This window comes from Cydia fagiglandana, chromosome 12 (genome assembly GCF_963556715.1).
Source record: "Cydia fagiglandana chromosome 12, ilCydFagi1.1, whole genome shotgun sequence".
Taxonomy (NCBI): domain Eukaryota; kingdom Metazoa; phylum Arthropoda; class Insecta; order Lepidoptera; family Tortricidae; genus Cydia; species Cydia fagiglandana.
In genome coordinates, this window is record NC_085943.1 from 2092709 (window position 1) to 2105654 (window position 12946).

General features: G+C 39.2%; 2 protein-coding genes across 2 annotated transcripts; one reads left to right on the plus strand and one right to left on the minus strand.

The window, feature by feature from the left end:
• Positions 1-4190: 4190 nt before the first annotated feature.
• On the minus strand, positions 4191-5480 carry LOC134669201 (uncharacterized). Its single transcript, XM_063526719.1, has 3 exons — positions 5311-5480; positions 4816-4945; positions 4191-4318 (listed from the first exon to the last, which is right to left on the minus strand). The coding sequence occupies exons 1-3, from the start codon at positions 5391-5393 to the stop codon at positions 4217-4219; spliced, it is 315 nt and encodes a 104-aa protein (XP_063382789.1). The 5' UTR covers positions 5394-5480; the 3' UTR covers positions 4191-4216.
• Positions 5481-6182: 702 nt separating this feature from the next.
• LOC134669363 (GTPase HRas) lies at positions 6183-11876 on the plus strand. Its single transcript, XM_063526880.1, has 2 exons — positions 6183-6836; positions 11680-11876. Exons 1-2 carry the CDS (start codon positions 6441-6443, stop codon positions 11851-11853), a joined length of 570 nt encoding a protein of 189 aa, XP_063382950.1. The 5' UTR covers positions 6183-6440; the 3' UTR covers positions 11854-11876.
• The last annotated feature ends 1070 nt before the right edge of the window (positions 11877-12946 follow it).

The following is a 12946-nucleotide window of genomic DNA, read 5'->3' on the forward strand; positions in this document are numbered from 1 at the left end:
CTTCCTCTTTTTCATACAGAATAAATATTGCCTTCAATGTACGCTGACATCAGTGTGTTTGACGTTACTTGTCACGCTTTTAACATAACAAAATGTGCAATACATTGCGTCTTAGAATAAACTTTAAAGTGTAATAAAAATCAAACCATGAGTTATTTTCCAAAGTTTCTGAACAAAAGTTGGTCAGTTTTAGGAGTACAGCCTACAGTTTAATTTATTGCTCCTGTGACATAAAACACACTGTATACTCCGCCTCGTACTCTCTTCCCGTCTTTTCTAGGTCACCTGACTGACACAAGCCTACGTCATCATGCGACAGCGCTATATGATAATATGCGATAGCGCTATATATAGCGGCCATGTTATTGTGACGTAGGCTTGTGTCTGGGAAGAGAAGACCACGTTTTGATTAGACTATGGCAGGGAGTAAATTGCTTCTTGTAAATTCTGTCTTAAAACGAAAACCTAAGCGCCACTTTCCATCCCACTTACCCGGGGTCAACCGGTTAAACCGTCAACCCAGTGTAAAATTATACTGGTTACCATGGTAACCCCAAGTTTCACCGTTTAACCCCGCGTTACTTTAGGTTTGGTGGGATGGCATTATTACAATCCTTTTGAAGTTTTCTGTGCTTTTCGGCGTGAAAAACATTATATACATCTGTATCTTAATTCCGCCTGCCAACATTTGAAGAGGCATTAACCGGCTTTAACCTTTTAACCGCTACACATAAGTCCTTTACATCTACATGTATAGTAACACGTGTATAGGTGTAGCGTGTGTGAATCATCAGAGAGAAGTTTAAGTCATGAGTTGAAAGATACTTACCTACCTATATCTAACTAGATAAAGGAACAGTTCGAGTAAATAATAAACAATGCTAAGTTTGTAACCGTTTTAAAATTATTAAAGTTACCCCATTTTACTTATTATACGGTAAATCATCTTTAGAACAGTCGCATATATTTATGCGTAGGTATATATATCAAACTGGGCACCTGTATATACAGGGCGTCCCACGGCGATGCCACATGGAGGGAAAGTACCTTAAATATCATAGATAGCATATTTTGCTGAAAGAAGACTTCATTTTATTTTTAAAACTTAGTAAAGTTGCATTCATACTTTTTTAATTTTTTTTTAAATAAATGTATGGAAAAAAATTATCGCGTCATTGGAGGTCATACTGATCGAAAGGCTTCAATGTGAGAATTATGACAAAGCTACAAGGTATTTTTTTTTCTCGTGTAGCGGGTTCGATTCCCGGTTTAACCATGAAATTATTTAAAATGCAATTCAACTTGTTTTTTTAAATAGAAATAATGTCTTCTTTCAGTAAGATGTTCATTTACAATAATTAAGGTACTTTTCCTCCAATGACGCGATAATTTTTTTCCATACATTTATTTTCAAAAAAAATTAAATAGTATGAATGCAACGTTACTAAGTTTTAAAAATAAAATGAAGTCTTCTTTCAGTAAAATATACTATCTATGATATTTAAGGTACTTTCCCTCCATGTGGCATCGCCGTGGGACGCCCTGTATATATACAGGTGCCCAGTTTGATACTGACAATACGCTAGCGTGTGCGTAACTTACTGTCTATGCGTATCACTCATAATGGCATATTAGTGTCAAAGTCGTGGTCAAGCTAGACTAGCTAGAGGTACGTCTACGTACCTACCTACTACTACTAGCCAAGCAACGCCCTTACAAATCCCCCATGGATTTAAACACTTTGCGTAATGAGACATTTGCCAATAAAACGTACCTAATCTCTCTGTAATAGCTCCGCGGTAAAATGGAGATAAAGAATTACGGTAGTATCAATAAACGCTCAAACAGAGGCTTCATTCGGAAACGAAAAGTAAATGGTTTGTCAAAAAAAAAACATATTTTAAAGTAATTTTCTTTCTACAGCCAACGATGAGTATTAGTTACTAATACCACAGAATAAATAATAGGGTATCGTCTTGGGTCGTCCCATTCGTTTACCGTCAAGTTCTTAAATTATTCCTATTCTGCTTTCGTCACTCATTCTACATTCGTTCCAATCGTCGGTGGCTTTCAATGTAGAATGAGTGACGAACGCAGAATAGGACTAATTTAAGAACTTGACGAAAAACGAATGGGACGACCCAAGACGATACCAATAATAGTACTAGGTACAGAAGACTCACTCTCTAACAAAACGCGTCTGTTACGATCAGGACAGATATGGCCGCTAGGTGGCGACAGCGCCACGCGCGGCTTATGGCAAACCCCAAAATTGGGGTGGAACGGATTACTTTTAGCTACCTGTAGCAAAGCGACGAAATCGCGGAGTGAGCCAAGCCTGCTAATACTCATCGAGACAATTTTAACATTACCCAAACATACATATATAATTAGGTTCCGTTGTTTTATGATATGACCACCTCCTGTCTCCATCATCAGCGCGGGGTTTGCTTTGTGTGTATGTATGTTTTTTATGATGGGTAAATACGCATATAAAATAGAACGATTTATAAGATCTAATTTTTTTTTAAGTAATATTGTTGTTTTTTCTTGGTCTAACTCTACCAACTTCGTATAAAATTTAGAATTTCAGATCCCTCGTCTACGTCACTATCTATTAAAAAAACCGGCCAAGTGCGAGTCGGACTCGCGTTTCTAGGGTTCCGTACATAAGTCCGACTCACGGTTGACTGCACATTTCTAATAGGTTTTCCTGTCATATAGATGACCTATAGAGGTAAAAAACTATTTTGTCTATTTATTTCAAAATTTTAGACTCAGTAGTTTCGGAGATAAAGGGAGGGGAATGGTCATTTTTCGGCTATTTTCTTAAATAACTTCGAACCTATGTATTTTAAAATTATAAAAAAAATATGTCTATCTTTGGGTCACTAATTTACATAATGTGTACCAAATTTCAACTTAATTGGTCCAGTATTTTTCGTGAAAATAGGCTGTGACAGACGGACAGACAGACAGTCAAGCGAATGATCCTATAAGGGTTCCGTTTTTTCCTTTTGAGGTACGGAACCCTAAAAATGCTAAACGTATGCTATGGCATATGAGTTAAAAGTAAAGGAAAATTAGTCGAAAGTCACACGCTCTTTCGCACACCCGATATGTGTAGCATGTATTGAAACAATTTGTTACTGGAAGACCCGATATGTACCTACCTAATACGTACGTACAATACTATTATAATGTAGGTATATGATAAATGAATAAATAGTCTACCAGCGAGCGCCCTTTTTAATCATTAAAAATGTAGGATATTTAACAAAATTAAAATAATTGTTTCCAATTTCTCTCTTTCTCTCGGCGCTTTGCCCGCATCCAATACGATTTCGATATAATTTTACTACCTACATGTAATGCACATTTGCAAAGCCTTTATAAGTAATAACTGTACAGGGGAGAAATTCCATTTGTCATTACGACTTATTTACGACAAATAGGTAATCAATTAAAAGCGGTGTAAATTTTCGGCGGCCATTTTGTAAATCATTATATACAGGGTGTGTCTGACCATGGTGCTTTAAATCCAGGGTTCAATTCTACTCGCTAAACTGAGCTACTTTTATTATGGCACCAACCCCAAAATTCCGGAAAAATTTTCACTTTTTCATACATTTTGGCTGATCAGATGTCGACGTTTTCAATGGAAAAGCCAAAAAAATTTCCCCGATTTTAGGGTTGGTCCCATAGTAAAAGTAGCTCAGTTTACCGAGTAAAATCAAGCGCTGGATTTAACACATTCAATACCACTAAGTGCTACGGGTTACGCTCGTAGCGCGTAGCCACGGTTTCGTCGTATGTAGCGCGTAGTCGCTACGAACAGTGTACCCGACAGTCGGGTTCTTGGTGTTGAATGTGTTAAAGCCAGACACAGAGACCATGGTCAGACACAGACTGTATATGCCGTAACAACTTTAACTTAACGTTGCTATTAATTGAGGTGCCAAGGCTAAATTATATTATTATTTATTATTAATAATCAATCTGACAAGTAGGTACAATGCTATAATAAATAAAAAATCGTATGCGATATTCAACACGTTTGTAGAGCCCAGTAAACTGAAGGCCTACCGTGAACCACGTACCACGTTCGACGTTTTGCCTCACTGTCACACTTACGTATTTACAAGTGCGATAGAGAAGCAACACGTCGAACGTGGTTCGCGGTAGGGCCTCTAGGCTTGAGGGTCTGGGTTGCTGGCTAGGCATCGGCCGGCGCGTACGCCAGCCCGAGGTTCCGCAGCTCGCAGTCCTCGCGGATGAAGTCTTGCAGCAGCAACTTCTTCAGAGCCATGCGGCGGACCTGAGAGTTCGTTTGTTATACAACTTATAATATATAGCCGTAACACACTATCGCACCGCGACCTTGGTGCGCCGCACCCATAAGTGAGAGCGAGAAAGAGATATCTCTATCTTTCTCCCTCTCATTTATGCGTGCGACGCACCGTGACTTTCGTGCGATGCGTTAGTGTGTTACGGCTTTTACCGACTGAAGAAAAAAGGACGGGTGGAGAGTGTTTTTATCCAGATAATTCTCCTAAAAATTCATGCGTTGCGAATGGATTCATGAATGCATTTTGACAGTAAAGTGTATTTCTCTGCGAACTTGACTCCACACTCACGTTCGCGGCTTCGCGCCGCGATTCACGCACGAGTGTGAAGCGGGCTTATGAGCTTCATTTCAAGGCGTAGATCTCTGTGCGTCAGCAACTCGTTACGCTGTATTAATACTTAGTAGGACAGAGGCCTAAAACTTGGCCTGTATTTACGTCAAGAGTTTGAAACTTGGCCTGTACTTACGGCAAGGGCCTGAAACTTGGCCTGGCGCAGCTCATCTCGTATGAACATCATTTCGGGGCGGAAGTCTCTGTGTGCCAGCGGGTCCATGTCGATCTGTAGCCGTGGGTCGATGTTACTAAGTTGGTAGTCGCTGAAAAAGAAAATAGTGTATTTTACAAGGGGGCAAAGTTGTTGTTTGAACCCTTCTGCTAATATTAATTGGTACCCAAGCAAAGCGAAACATTCCAAAATTGAACCAGGAACCATGAGCGTAGTGGATTCTAAAATTTGAATCTTGAGCGTTTCGAGGCATATACCTAAGGCACGAGGGTTAAAACAAACTTTGCTACCTTCCTTCCGCGTAAAACATAAAAAGGACTGATGGAAATGGCTTTCCATATTACAAATAACGTGTATAAAGTGTTTAAGAATTATCGCTTTGTTCAGTGATAAATTAATGGACAATTAATGGACAAATTTGAAATAGCAACAAATTTTTTATTTCGCTTTACTAACAATCGAGCCCCGACGTCGGCCTCCAGAGCTCCCGTCTCCTCCAACACATCAGGGGTTTCGTCCTGTTCTTCTACTGCTGACATTATAGCTGATATATAGATTTATGTAAGCTATAAACTCTTCAATTAAAATAATAAATCAACTTCAGACTTGGCTGTTTGAATGAAAATAAAATTGAAAGTTCCCGAAAACCCAAAAAAAATGGTAAGTATGTCATTCAAGTTTTTTTTTTTTTTAATTTATGTGAAACCAGTTAAAGTTTTAATAAATAGTTTTTTTTGTTGGTTCAGTAAAAAAGTCTCTATTTCCACATTATAAATAGTTGTACTTAGTGCTAATTCGAGGTACATTATTATACCGTGGAATTAGCTAGTAATTGTGAACACAGACATCTTACACACCAACCGAGCACACCAAGCCAGAAAAAAATATAAAATCAGAAAATATTCCGGAATTTCCGGAGCAAAACATTTACATACACAGCGCCATCTATGATTTTCTTGACAAGTGATTTATGATTCATCCATGATTCATGTCATCGACGTTCAGAATCTTCAAATCGCTCCATAGAAAATAAATAAAAGCCATAATCAGGAATTCTCACTGATTTACGTTACTTGGTGATAATAATAGAATAATATAAACATATATGGAAGAAAATACATATGCATGTGTAATAATAAGAAAGCACGATATACACAAATTTTACATAACAACAGTTACGTAATATAGTTTCGGAACGCTCCGATCTTGCATTGGGCGTTTTTCAGTGTAATCTCGACCTTGTATCAAATTTGCCCAATAACGTTGTAGGGAACGCCTGAAACAAAGCTCCTATTGGCTAATATTGGGGTCAACACGAATATGTTTGAGAGACGGAAAAGTTCCCAGGGGTGAGTGAACCGCCTCATTGTCTTGTCATTTTATTGCATTCGACTCTAATAATAATACATTAATTAGTCGTCTTCGCGCTTGTGGTACTGGGCGAGCATTAAGTGATCATAGGTCGAGCAGCCATGCCGATGTGAGTAATACCAGAGGTGTGGCAGCTGACCGACGTTCCGCGTCGTATTCTCCTTCAAGTGACAGTAGTGAAAAAGTGAAAAATACACTTCCTACACCGTTTCAAGATGACCGAGTACAAATTGGTGGTGGTCGGCGCTGGTGGCGTCGGCAAATCCGCATTGACTATACAGCTTATACAGAATCATTTCGTGGACGAGTACGATCCTACGATAGAGGATTCGTATAGAAAACAGGTGGTGATAGATGGTGAAACGTGTTTGTTGGATATCTTGGATACGGCAGGGCAGGAGGAGTACTCAGCGATGCGGGATCAGTACATGCGTACAGGAGAGGGGTTCCTGCTAGTGTTTGCAGTTAATAGTGCGAAAAGTTTCGAGGATATAGGCTCTTATCGTGAGCAGATAAAGAGAGTCAAGGACGCTGAGGAGGTGCCCATGGTTCTGGTGGGGAACAAGTGTGACCTGCAGGCTTGGGCGGTGGACATGACGCAAGCTAGGGAGGTGAGTGATTTGTTTGTTGCTAAGTAAAAATCTTTGTTATCTTTGTACAATGTAAACAAAGACTTGTTGATGAACTTAAATTGTAATAGTCGGTAGTTGTCAAATAAATTGAAGAGGACAATTGACCATACCCCGGTATAATGGGGGCAAAAATTTACCAATGCTAGTGATTAATTAAACATGGAGTCTGTAATTAATATTGATACGGAGCAATTTCTAAATCAAAATAACTAATGTGACTCCTCTTCAAACTAAATGCTATTAATTAAAGCATGCTCATTCATTACCTATTTGCAAACCGTGTATAATTTATTCTTATTGAAATTTTAAATAAGTATCTAACATCTGACCAGGGTTGTGAAACTCCTTCCTTCGGGCAAAATTGGCTCTGTTCGGCTCAGCATTGCTCCAATTAGGGTTGACAGAACTTGATGTCCCTTTGCGTGTATGACCACAGATAAGATAATGACTTAAATTTTGACAACCCTAAATTGTTGAAAAGGATAGTGTCATATATTAGAAAGGGACAGCATGATTCGACCCTAAACCGCTGTCAAACTTCAGTTTTGTAGGAAGTTTCCTTTATGTACGGTACAACAGTAGTCTAATAAAACATGGTCTTCTCTTCCCAGAGTGACACAAGCCTACGTCACAATAACATTGCCACTTTATATTATATGGCACTATTGCATATTATTATATAGCGCTGTCGCATGATGACATAGGCTTACTGTCAGTCACATGGTCAGAAGAGAGTACCAGGCGGAGTATATTATTACACCATGGTACGGTAGTACTCTTATTTATTCTGTGATCTGACATTGATTTGAGTTGCTGTAAAAAAAGTATGAAATTACACTAAGTATTAATTCAGTTCATATTCTTCATATTATTGGAATAATCATTTATTTTAGAATTTATGGTGGTATGATAACCAAAGTTTATTGATGTCAAGTATGTCAACTTATAGAGCAACATTTATTTGCCTTATCACTATTTAACATCAAACCAAAACTACCCCTAATCAGACTGAGCTATGAGTATGACAATAATATTGACACAGTTGCCATGATATGGGGCATTATCTATGAAAAGGGACCTTATTGTCGATGCCGCTTACGCTGCACAGCGTCGCGCGACCTTTTATTTATATCCGAGCATCGTTAATAATGGCGTAAGCGTCATCGACAATAAGGTCCCTTTTCATAGATTACGTCACATGTGTGTTCATGCCTAAAAACATAAACAAGTTGTCAAAGTGTTTAAAACTTTTGAGCCTTTCTTTTCATCTGTTTGTATTTTTATTTGTATTTATTCATAGTTAGGAAAGATGAAGAGTAAAGTGTAATCCCACCAAAAACATTCTGTAAAAAACTAGCCAAGTCTCGATGGAGCTGCTTGTTTATCTCTAAAAAGTAATGAAATCTAGACAAAGTCGTGCCAAGTCTAAGGTTCCTTACTGCGATTTCTTTATTATTATAGTTAATGTTGTGTGACTTGGCCGTTGAAGGGTACACAAGGGTACAAAACCAGGTGCTCCATGACACCATTGCACCAATCTGTCGCCAGAACCGCTACCCATTGACGATGGAAAATTGCCACTTGGAAAACGTTGATTCAATAACCAGTCAATTGTAGGCTTGATAAAGCTGCGTATTTCAATAATACTTATGTATGGGCGAGCCTGAAACAAACACTTCTTTTTGGTGCAATGGCAGATTGGTGCAATGGTGTCATGGAGCACCTGGTTTTGTACCCTTGTGTACCCTTCAACGGCCAAGTCACACAACATTAACTATAATAATAAAGAAATCGCAGTAAGGAACCTTAGACTTGGCACGACTTTGTCTAGATTTCATTACTTTTTAGAGATAAACAAGCAGCTCCATCGAGACTTGGCTAGTTTTTTACAGAATGTTTTTGGTGGGATTTCACTTCTTTTTGTAGAAACGTGGGCATATTGATTTATTTTATTAGATTTTCTTATTTAACACATTTTTTTTCTTTTTAGGAGTAGTTTTTTTATTATTACAAATCTTTCTTTTCTTTTTTTCCGGTTCTGATTCTTGTACAGTAGCAACAGTTTTTCGTATTGCCCATTCATTAAATCTAATAATTAAATAATAATCAGTAATCCGTCACTAATCATCATATAATGACTTGGCAATCGCACATAATGCTTTACTCGTACCGTACTCGTAAATATGTGTAATGCTCAAACTGCAATTAGCGCTAGCGTTATGTTCAATTAGAATTATTTTTAATAGGTGACGATGATCCTTTTGTCATTATGCAGCCGTGCGATGGCCAAGTCATTATACGTATTACAAATTAAAGATATCTTATTGATACGGTTTTAACACCCCCTGGCACTGATTAAAATAACCGACTTGGTTTCACATTACATCTCAAAACTTTTTTGTAGTAAAAGCGTTGCGAGACTTGCACCTTTTTACATGTAATGTTTTTGATGGGATCTCATCTCTTTTTGTAGGCAGGGTACTTCTTTTCGGGTACTCATACCCATACTATGTATACACATATCATAACTAAACATATCTTCATTCATACTCACATCGTACATCGTAGTGTACCTTTACCTACTATTTGTAGGAACTGCAACAGTAACTTTGTAATATCATATATTTATATGGGATTACAAACTTACTTATGCAGTTCTTAGATCTTTAAAACGTGACTGATATTGCAATATTTTTAGGTTTTCCCTTTATGTGGCCATTAAACCCTAACGATGTAGCAAATTTCAGCTCTCTGAGTTTATGGGAAGTACTAGTTCTATTCTGATGATCATGAGTGAGTTTCATAAATGCGAAACTTTGCTTTCGCTTAACTTCGGAACTAAATGACCTACAGACTTGAAATTTTGGATTTTAAGTATGTGATTATAGCTTATTGGATGACCAAAATTTCTGCGTTCTGGTCTTATCCAGAGGTTCTCAAATAGGGGCCTGAAAATGCGGCGAAATGGTTCCAGTAAAGGATGGTACGGCAGTGTTTGCTTCGCGCTCGACTTGGCGGGGGCACTGCCGTGCCCCCCGATGGTGATGTTCAAAAATCGTGAATTATAACTCAGTACTGTATAAAGCAGAAAAATCACAGAAAAACACCCGTCAGTCCCGTCACACATGGTGGTCAAACTTATACTTATAACACCCCTCTTTGCATCAGGAGTTAAAGATCACACCAGATCTCTTTCAAAACTTTTTCCAAAGAAATATTTACACTTTGCGAAGTAATATTTCCCTGATATAACATTAGTAATGCATTTTATAAATAAAGTGGTGACACATCGCGTGGGCGGTAAACAGGGAAGTGGTAGTATTGCGAGGGACTTTGACCAACTTTGGTGATAAATGGACCAGTTTCTTCAATTTTGTGTCAAGGTTATTCATTTATTATAAATAAAATAACTGTGGCCCTAGTGAAAAAGGGTACAAGTCTCGCGCAGCTTAGGTGTAAAAGGGCATAAGTGTTACTTGGAACTTACGTCCTTTTACAACTGCGTTGTCCGATACTTGTACCCTTATTCACTAGGGTCACAGTATTAAATATTTTATTTATTTATTATGTAATTAATATGTATTTAATTACATAATATTAAGATTAAAAGTTGAAAGTCACAAAAAAAATCACTACTTAAACCTAATCAAGCTACAACTACATAAAACTAAAACAAACAGCACGGTACAGGCCTAGCCTAGTGCGGGGACCCCCTGAAAATTCGGTACTATTTAATAACAAATTATTATATTAACTAGGTTATTCATTTAAATTATTTGATAAATATGAATAATAAATATTACGGGAGAATCTTACACAAATCAACCTAAATAATCCCACAGTAAGCTAAATAAGCCTTGTGTTGTGGGTAAGGAAAAGACCCTTTCCAGAAGGATTTTCGTAGTCGACGTCAAAGATATGTTTACACTTTTGCACCTTACTCCCTTGTAATAAGGCGAATAATGTAAACATATCTTTCACGTCGACTGTACATTGAACTGCCTGTTGCTGTACCGCCCATCATGCCGGCTGACAATGTCACTGTACGAGTGTGACAGCAATACATATAATGCGCGTGGAATAGAGATAGCAACAGGCAGGTCAATGTACGATTATCCTTGTGGAAAGCGTCTTTTCTTTACTAGACGACGATATATGCGTCCATAACTCGTCAGGAGCATATATCTATATTAAATATACAGATAAATACCCGTACCAGGATTTGATATCACGATATGCCTAATTTTATTAAAATCGGTTTAGTAGTTTAGTTTCGTCGTCTAGGGTCTCCCCACACCTATAGACGCGGAATCGGCAATTAGGCAATAGCCGCCACCGATAAAAAAAGTTTTATGTTTACGAACAAACGCCGTCGCGTCGTAAAGGTAGACGTCCACAGGGCGGCATAGCACGCATCGGACGCATCGGATTTTAGTATTCTTTGCATAGAAAGTCACACAAGTGCGTCCACTGATCCGTTGCGTGCAAACCGTGCGATGCGGCCCTGTGGACAAACGTCCGACGTCTTAAGGTACACCTTAAGGTTCCGTCACACAGGTTTTCCGGTCGGGCGTTTTATATGTAAAAGCGGCGCGCCCCGCTCACGTCCTGCCCGGAAAACCCGCCTGTGTGACGAAGCCTGCCAAGCCAATCGACCTCTTTTTCGCTCTTGTTGCGTTAGATATAAAGCTTTTTTCTTTCGGCTATTGCACATTCCGCGTCGAAAGGTGTGGGGAGACTCTTACACAGCAAGTATTTCCACTTTTCCTTTATCCCTAAGCGTTGTCTTTGATATCACTGACTTACCCCTCAAACATTCCAGGTCGCGCGGAGTTACGGCGTCCCCTTCGTCGAGACGTCAGCCAAGACCCGCATGGGCGTGGACGACGCTTTCTACACGCTCGTCCGAGAGATCCGCAAGGACAAGGAGGCGCGGGGAAAGAAGAGCCGGGGCAAGATCGGCGGCAGGCGCACCATCAAGTGCGCGCTCATATAACTTGGTACTGTTCTTAAAGGCCTGTGCACACCGGCTGCGTGTGCGTGACGTGCACGTGCGCGTGCGCCGTTGTAGTATACAGATCCTTATTAGAGACGGCACACCGCTTGCGTGACGTGTGCGTGTGCGGCTCCAACATTTTAGCGCACGCACACGCGGACGTTACACACACGCAAGCCGGTGTGGCTCGGCCTTAACTGTCCAACGGTGTTACATTATTCGTAAAAACTTAGCGAACCTTTTGTTAAATTTTGTCTCTTTCCAGCCAGCACAAAATGACGAGGGACGAACGATTAAAGTTAGACCAAGAAAAGAGTGCAACGATTTTGATAGCACACGCAGTGCAAGTGTTATTTCCGTACACGGCGGGAAGAAGTTGATAACTCGCGGGAAAAAAATTAAGAAATTTCAACCTTATGTAGTATTATTTTAAGTTCAAATTTCTTCACTAGAATATCTCGAGTTATCAACTTCTTCCCGCCGTGAACGGATTTAATACGTCATAATTTCATAAAATGTTGACGTTTAAAATAACACTTGCACTGCGTGTGCTATTAAAATCGTTGCAGACTTCTTGGTCTAACTATCAACGGCTTGTTAGAGTTGAATAACATCGTATGCATAGTTGAAATACCTACTAATATAATAAATACGATAGTTATTGTCTGTCTGTCTCTTCACTCTAAAACGAAGTCACAGAATAAATAATGGTACTAGGTACAGAAGACTCGCTCTCTAACAAAACGCGTGTTACGATCAGGCCGCTATGTGGCGACAGCGCCACGCGCGGCTTATGGCAAACCCCAAAATTGGGGTCGAACGGATGTACTTTTAGCTACCTGTAGCAAAGCGACGAAATCGCGGAGTGAGACACGCCTGACGAAGTTGGTATGGCGATCGTTCGAGTCCCGGGAAAGGACATTATGGTACAGATGAGATGTAGTGCATAATTGTTCCATCATATTTTCTCGAAAACGTTCATATTTGTCATGCTACTTCAGTCAACCTCAGTATTTTTTTGTACCGACTGACTGAAATAGCAAGAGAGGTTCGTACGTTTTTATTTTTATTTGAAAAAGGTAAACATTTGACT